This window comes from Oryza brachyantha, chromosome 2 (genome assembly GCF_000231095.2).
Source record: "Oryza brachyantha chromosome 2, ObraRS2, whole genome shotgun sequence".
Lineage (NCBI taxonomy): Eukaryota > Viridiplantae > Streptophyta > Magnoliopsida > Poales > Poaceae > Oryza > Oryza brachyantha.
In genome coordinates, this window is record NC_023164.2 from 13,104,826 (window position 1) to 13,112,794 (window position 7,969).

Genomic DNA, 7,969 nt, shown 5'->3' on the forward strand with positions numbered 1-7,969 from the left:
GAAGATTTCTCCATAATTCTCCCTGGGGCGTTGCATCGATTAGCTACAACAGATTCGTAGATTAGTATTACATCAATTCCTTTTAGCCACTCTAAATAATCTATAAATTAGATTATATTTCTATCAATATTTAGCATTAGATTAGTTTCTTCAAGCTAAAAGAACTCCAAATCCTAGCGGCAGGAGTAGAGTAGCGATGACATCGATCAACCAACGAGCAAACACGTCATCCAGCTCCACCGACAACTTTTAATCTATAGCATCAAGTAGGTGCACTGGAGCCCACGTCTTCACTAAGTCTTCCCGTCCTCCATCAAATGCATTGAAGAAACACGATTGTAAATTGCTGAGGGTCTACATCAACATGAAAATAACATGACACCGCCTTGTCCACAATGATGGATATACATTTTGCTCGTTGGTCCAATAAAATCTCTAAAGGTAAAAGATAGAATCCTAGATATATATGGTATAATATTTGTATTGTATTTTAAATCTCTATCTCTTATTTGCACTATGCATTAAAAAGAAGATCAGTGCGACAATACATACTCCCTTTGTCCCAAAATAAACTAATTTTTCACTTTTTACCTACAATTTTTGACTCTTCGTTTTATTCAATTTTTTTGCGATTGATATTTTTGTTTTTATTAGATGATAAATCATGAATAGTACTTTACATGTGACTAATTTTTTATACTAATTTTTCGAAAATTTTTTAAATAAGACGTAGATACGGAAATCGAAAAATTAATTTTTTTTTAGGACAGAGTAAGTAGATCATAAGATTTATTGCCATAAAATATTTTTTACACCAGCGACAGGGCAGAGGCGCTGGCGGCCGCAGCCACGTGCATGGAGGGGTAGCGCAGCGCAGGCCAACGGGCGGAGGCACAGGGCTGGCAGGCGCCGGGCGGCATGACGCTTTCATTCACAAAACTGAGTCGCCTAGCCATTCATATCCTCTGTAGAACGCCATGCGTCTCCCTGATTTCATTGACAAGTGGCAACACCTAATTCCTAGATTTTTCTTAATTTTTTTTGGTTGTTTGGTATTAAGAATATTTATAAGAAAGGAAGGGAAAGACATCACCATGGCACCATCGAAGAAGTAACAGAAGCAAGTAAATGCTTAAGCATCCAACGAGAGATATTTATCTATCTTGTCAAAATTTTTCATATTTTTTATTACTATTTACAAGACATATAAATAAAGATGATATAACTCATATTTGTCTATCTTGTCAAAAAAATTATATTTTTTAATAACTATTTATATGACATGCAAATATCAAATAAACATCGACCCAGTACGTACGACGGTTTAATAGTAGTGGTCGCTACTTGCTGCAAGCTGACACCGACGGTCCTAGGACCCAGTCCTCACAGCACACGATTAATTGACGCACATTAATGCTAAGAGCACAACTGGGTTCTTTCGACCACGAAAATATGAAATATAAAAGATTGAGTGATTTTTTAGCTATTTTATGATATAAATAATAAAATTAAATGCTATAAAGTTAAAAATATATCTCAATGATTAACTTTTATACAGAGAATTGTTATAAGAATACAATGTTTATTAGTTTGAAAATACATACACAAGTCAAAGAATGATTTAGAAAAAGAACCCAGCCGAGGAATATATAGTTATATACCGTGGAGGCGTGGAATCCAGCTACCCGGTGCTATACTCGTTGTCGCGGAGAGGCGCCTCCAGGCTGCCTCAACGACGTTGGGGTTTCTCCGGCCATGCCGTCGGCGGCGCCAGCCCACGCGGTGTTCTTCCCGTACCCGGCACAGGGCCACGTCGCGGCGGCGCTGCACCTGGCTCGGCTCCTGCATGCGAGGGCCGGCATCCGCGTCACCTTCGTCCACTCCGAGCGCAACCGCCGCCGGGTAGCCCGCTCCCGCGGCGAGGCCGCGCTCGCCGGTGCGCGGGGGTTCCGCTTCGCGGCCGTCCCCGACGGCCTGCCGTTGGAACACGATGACTACGGCCCGCCGGACACGCTAGCCCTGCTCCTGTCCATCGAGGCCGGGGCCTTCGTCCCGCACTTCAAGAAGATCCTCGAGGAGGAGGCAGCCGCCTCGGGGGCTCCGGCCACCTGCGTCGTCTCCGACGTCGACCTCGCCTTGCTCGCTGCCAAGGACATGGGCCTCCCGGCCGTGGCGTTCTGGACGCCGAGCGCGTGCGCGCTCATGGCGTCGCTCCAGTGCAAGGAACTCGTCGACCGAGGCATAGTTCCACTCAAAGGTACGACACAAGAACAAACTCCGGCTGTCGATCACCATTAATTCTTTCGCATGTTGATCATGAGCTTAATTGCACTGGGCAGATGCTGAGCAGCTCAGCAATGGCTACCTCGACCGCACGGTGGTCGACTGGGTGCCGGGGATGCCGGCCGACATGCGCCTCCGCGACTTCGTCAGCTTCGTCCGCACGACGGACCCCGACGACGCCGTGCTCGGCCTCGTCGTGTCCAGCATGGAGCGCCTTCGGACCGCGTCGTCCGCCGTCATCCTCAACACGTTCGACGCGCTGGAGGGCGAGGTCATCGCCGCCCTGTCGCGCATCGTTCCGCCCATCTACACGGTCGGCCCACTCCCCCAGCTCGCCGGGGCGTCGGCGGCGTCACATGTCGACCCGCCGCCGGCCGCCGCCGAAGACGCATCGGGCGGCCTGGCCGCCAGTTTCTGGCTGGAGGACGGCGGATGCCTCGAGTGGCTCAGGAGAAGGCGGCCTCGCTCCGTCCTGTACGTCAACTTCGGCAGCATCGTTTGCCTGACGAGCCAGCAGCTAGTGGAGCTCGCATGGGGGCTCGCTGCCAGCGGCCACGACTTCCTGTGGGTGATCAGAGACGACCAGGCTAAAGTCGCCGCCGGCGGCGGCGGCGACGGCGACGACGCCATCGCCATGCTACCTGTGGAGCTCAGGGAGACGGTCAAAGGGAAGGGTTACCTGACAAGCTGGTGTCCCCAGGAGGCGGTGCTCCGGCACGACGCCATCGGAGCGTTCCTGACGCACTGCGGGTGGAACTCCATGCTCGAGGCGGTCGCCAATGGCGTGCCCATGCTGTGCTACCCCATGGGCGCCGACCAGCAGACAAACTGCCGGTACGCCTGCACGGAGTGGCGCGTCGGCGTGGAGGTCGGCGACGGCATCGAGAGGGGAGAGGTGGCGAGGATGGTGAGGGAGGTACTGGGACAAGAGGGTGAGAGAGGCAAGGAGATGAGGCAGCGTGCCATGGGATGGAAGGAGAGGGCGGCCATGGCGGTGGTGCCCGGTGGAACCTCGTGGGTCAACTTTGAGAGGTTAGTCAACGAGGTATTTTCTCCCGGCCGTAACAACCCGTGAAGACCCTTTGGATATTTACTGCTTCTCGAAGTATGTTCCATGTGGTCCATCCAAATATTTTAAATACAAGTAATATGGCCAGAATATGTATACGTTGCTGGCCGTCCTCGAACTGCCTCCGTTTCCAATTACAATCATTTTTCAGTTTTTACGTATAATATTTTGACTCTTCATTTTATTTAAATTTTTTTTGCAATTAATATTTTTATTATTACTAGATGATAAAACATGAATATGACTTTATATGTGACTAATTTTTTTAAGTTTTTAATAAATTGTTTAAATAAGACGAATGGTCAAACGTGGAGCACAAAAATCAAAAAAAATAAAATTATTACAGAACAAAGATAGTAATAAGCACGTTGTTGTATGGTTCACAGTTTACGAGCCATCACAACGTGGGGATACTATTGTATATTGTAAACTTAAAAAAAAATCAGTTATCTAGCTATGGGGTGTTTAGATGGGTCTAAATTTTTTAAGCCCATATCGGATGTTTGACAATTATTATAAATATTAAACGTAGACTAATTATAAAACAAATTATAGAAATAAGAGTTAATTGGCATGACAAATTTTTTAAGACTAATTAATCCATAATTAACACGCTTAATATAGCATCACATAGGCTAATCATGGATTAGTTAGGCTCAATAGATTCGTCTCGCGAATTAGTCCAAGATTATGGATGAGTTTATTAATAGTCTATGTTTAATATTTATAATAAGTGTCCAAACATCCGATGTGATATGGGGCTAAAAAAGTTTAGCCCCGTCCAAACACCACCGATATCGTATCATATGTTAGGCGACTGCTATAGTATGGTGTCCCGTTTTGAAACGGATGATTCCGATGAGTTATCAAACACGATACTTCTTCGGCATCAGATCTGATACTGGAACGAAATGATTCCGACAATGTATCAATTTGATACTGAAACATGATGGTTTGGATGACGTATGAAACATGATACCTCATCGGTATCAGACCTGATACCGCACCAGTACCAGATGATACCACATCGGTAATAACTGATACTCGGTTAATACCACTCAAAAGTTGTTGAATCCTTAGGTTGCCAGAGGGGATGGAGTGTATTGGAGTGTATTGTCGCCGTCGCCGTCGTAATATCAACCGGTTTCAAAACAAAGTAACAAAAAGCAAAGTACAATGCCATAGCAGTAATATCCGTATGATACCTGAACAATATTAGTGGTATTGTCGGAGTGCAAGCTCCTCGAGCGGGAGTTTGATGAACTCCCTTTTTTGGTTTGCCCCGGGGTGCAGGGTTAGGGTTTCTGTGAAAGAGATGAACGCGGAGAGTTATACAGGTTCGGGCTGCCGCGAAGCGTAATACCCTACTCCTGTCGCTTGGTCACTAAGGGAAATTGAGTACAAGTCTTCTTTTGGAAGGTACTACCTATCTACTGACTAGGATCGGATCCCCTCTCTAGGTGGAACAGGGCCTCCTTTTATAGTAGTAAGTGGTTACCACAATCGCCACAGTCCTACCAACTACTGACAAGTAGGTCATCATCACACTATAACTTGGCGATGCGGGGATCTGCTGTCGTCATGTCGGTCGTAGTCTGTCAGAGGGTAGGTGGGCTTGTCAGCCTCAATGTCCTTGCCCGATCCCATTTTTCAGATGGTTGGTAGAGGGGGGCAATCATGCTTCCCTTGCTAGGTCCCATCAGTCAATGCCCCATCTTGGAGGTGGGCGACCGTTCCATGCAACGGGGTAGCCGCCTTCTTCTCTCATGCGGTTGCCAGTCACATTAAATGAGATCGTGATGGAGCGGGGGTTGGCACACTGGCAGGGGCGTGACATACCTGCCTTGCTAGAGGTACCTACCACCTCTTTTTCTGTGGGCGGCGCGACCAAGGGTGTCCGCGTGCCTGCACGCATTAAGTGCGGGGAAGACACACGTCTTTACTTACCACGTGGGTGACACGTGCTCCAGGTCCTCTCTCATCGCATTGAATGCAAAGGTCCAATCCTAGGGGCACGCCCTGCTCCTTGACACGTGAGTCTTGCAGTAGGCCGGGAGGATGCTGGGGGTGGCGGCCCAACCCCGACCCCTTGTCCCGGTGGCTCCCCTAGGGATTTGCCGCAAGGGCGCGTGTCTCTTGGAGAAAGATCCCCTTCCTAGGGATTTTTAGGCCCTCAGCTGCCACGCGTCACACTCGCAGGGGTACCCGGGCCCATTTCACCGACAGGTATCATGTCTGATAATATTGAGGCACATATGTATGGTACCTATAAAGTACCTTACAACATGGTAGCTTTCATGTAGCATGACACCCCATATGTATCATGTCAACCAAGCAACCAAACCAAGTCGTCGTCTTCCTCTCGCACTTGCTCTCTCCTCCCCTCCTCTCTCCTCCCCCAACTACAAGCAACAACTCTTCATGCTCCTCCTCCTCGTCTTCCCGTAGCCTCGACTTCCTTATGCAGCCCAGCTGCCCAAGCGCCTGCTGCTTCGGCGACGCCGCCTGCCCATAGCGGTACGCCTGTCGCTCGCTCTTCGTCATCACCGGTCTACCACCGTTCATCGCTGCTGCAGAGCAAGGCGGAGACCAGCTTGGCCCCTAACTAGCTGCGCGCGCACCGCTACTTTCTACGATCTCTCAACTACTCAAAAATTGCGGGGATGCAGCTATCGCCATTGCCATCGTCGTCACCGCCGTCGCCGCCATCGTCGTCACCGCCGTCGCCGCCATCGCTGTCAGCGCCGCTTGTTCCTTGTGAATCGTCTCATGTGTCGGAGTGAGCCATCTAGTGCTAGTAGTCGCATCGCGTTGCTTATGTTTTAAACGGTCGACCGTTCTCTAGCATTTCCGTATATATTATTTTCCATAAAATTTAAAAACAATATAATGGTAGATGTATACTAAATATACAACTTCACAAATATACAAGTTTAAATATGCCTCCTATAAATTATAAAAAAATAACAACTCTGACTGTTAATATACCAATACTATCATAATTTAAATTTGTTATTTTTAATATAAATTGAAGTCATTTAAACTTGCATATTGTGAAGTGACTCTGTCATCAATCAACTCTCGTTCTTATGTCATACGCTTTATTCATCGCAAGCAAGAAGACTCTATTTTAACCTATTTAATATATACCCATACAAAATCAATACGAATTGATGCTATTCATTTTTTTTTCAAACGCCAATACATTTGTCTCCTGCTTTTCAAATTCTAATACATTTGTCACTTAATTTAAACTTCAATAAAATAATTATTAAAAATGAAGCTTTTTAGAATAACCAAAATGAGAGATATAAAATTTTGGGACGAAGTTACGTAGAAGCCCTTATGATATTCGACTGATAGGCTCCATGGATAGATAGATGGCTATATCCATGCAAAGTATGAAGGCAGTACCTCTGAATGCATTCCTAGCACTCCCCAGTTTCATATCGAAATGTGTTGCTATTTGTTATATTTCCCTTCTTCTTACTCGCTCAGTCAAAAATAACTTTATTTTTCGCTATTACACATCTACTGATACAAAAGCTAAGGACTAAACTATCCTTCACTTTACTAAATCCTAGTACAATTATCCTCTACTTTATATATTCCCATTGTATTTATTTCTTGCTTTTAAAAACTCTAAGGAATGATTACTTAAAATAAAATTATTATAGGGCAAACTAGAATGGCTAAAAATTACTTTATTTTAGACGGAGGCCGTAATTTATAGGGCATCCATTTTAAAAATGACTAATTAAGATTTACACAAATAAATATATGTTTAATGAAATACATCTAATACACTAGATTCATACGAAAATGATTTCATATGGTATTTTTTTGTAGTCACTGATAATATACTACAAAATAAATTAATGGTAAAAGTTCTATATCAGAAACCGTGTAAAAATAACAACGCATCTACCACATTGAATTAATTTCATTAAATCCACGCTTCATATATTTTTTATGATATGTATTTCTTTGTTATTGAATAGCCGGCTGCAGCACTAGTCTGTATTGGCAGATTTTCCACGTATCCACAATGATTTGCGACAAGTTTTGGTGAAAATGCGACTGACCACCTGCTGTGTTGTAGTACCAAAAATTAGCCTATGACTATTGGGCCCAATTTGTACAAAATTATAGCATGCTATAATTGTGACAAAACCAAATTAAATGTTATACTAAAATTGTCAAAAGGGATGCCATAAATATCAAAAATTGTGACACTCAACTAAATAACCCCTCAATGGCTCATTAAATTGAAAGAAATTCATATAATTCTTGAAATCCTCAGGAAAAATTTCCTGACACCCCCTTATATAAACAAAGGAATTATTATAGATAAATGTCCAAGGGCTTGTTTTTCTTTTGTTTCAGTTGACTTTTTCTTCTTTCAAAACGTTTGATGTTCATTCAAAACATAAGCTCATACCTCTTGTAGTATTGTTTCCCCTTACCTAAGTTCAATGCACACCCATTTTGTTTCTACTCTGTCTATGTGTTGCACGTATGATTTGCTTTGAAATTCATGTTTGTAATTCATATGGACTATCTGAAAACATTACCTCTAGTGTTTCTCTGTTTCAAAATCTTGTATATTACATAGCA

At 44.5% G+C, this 7,969-nt stretch overlaps 1 protein-coding gene across 1 annotated transcript; it reads left to right on the top strand.

Annotated features, from left to right (window-relative positions):
• Positions 1–1,699: 1,699 nt before the first annotated feature.
• LOC121053584 ((R)-mandelonitrile beta-glucosyltransferase-like) lies at positions 1,700–3,519 on the top strand. The gene is made up of 2 exons (XM_040521144.1): positions 1,700–2,257; positions 2,340–3,519. Exons 1-2 carry the CDS (start codon positions 1,756–1,758, stop codon positions 3,356–3,358), a joined length of 1,521 nt encoding a protein of 506 aa, XP_040377078.1. The 5' UTR covers positions 1,700–1,755; the 3' UTR covers positions 3,359–3,519.
• The last annotated feature ends 4,450 nt before the right edge of the window (positions 3,520–7,969 follow it).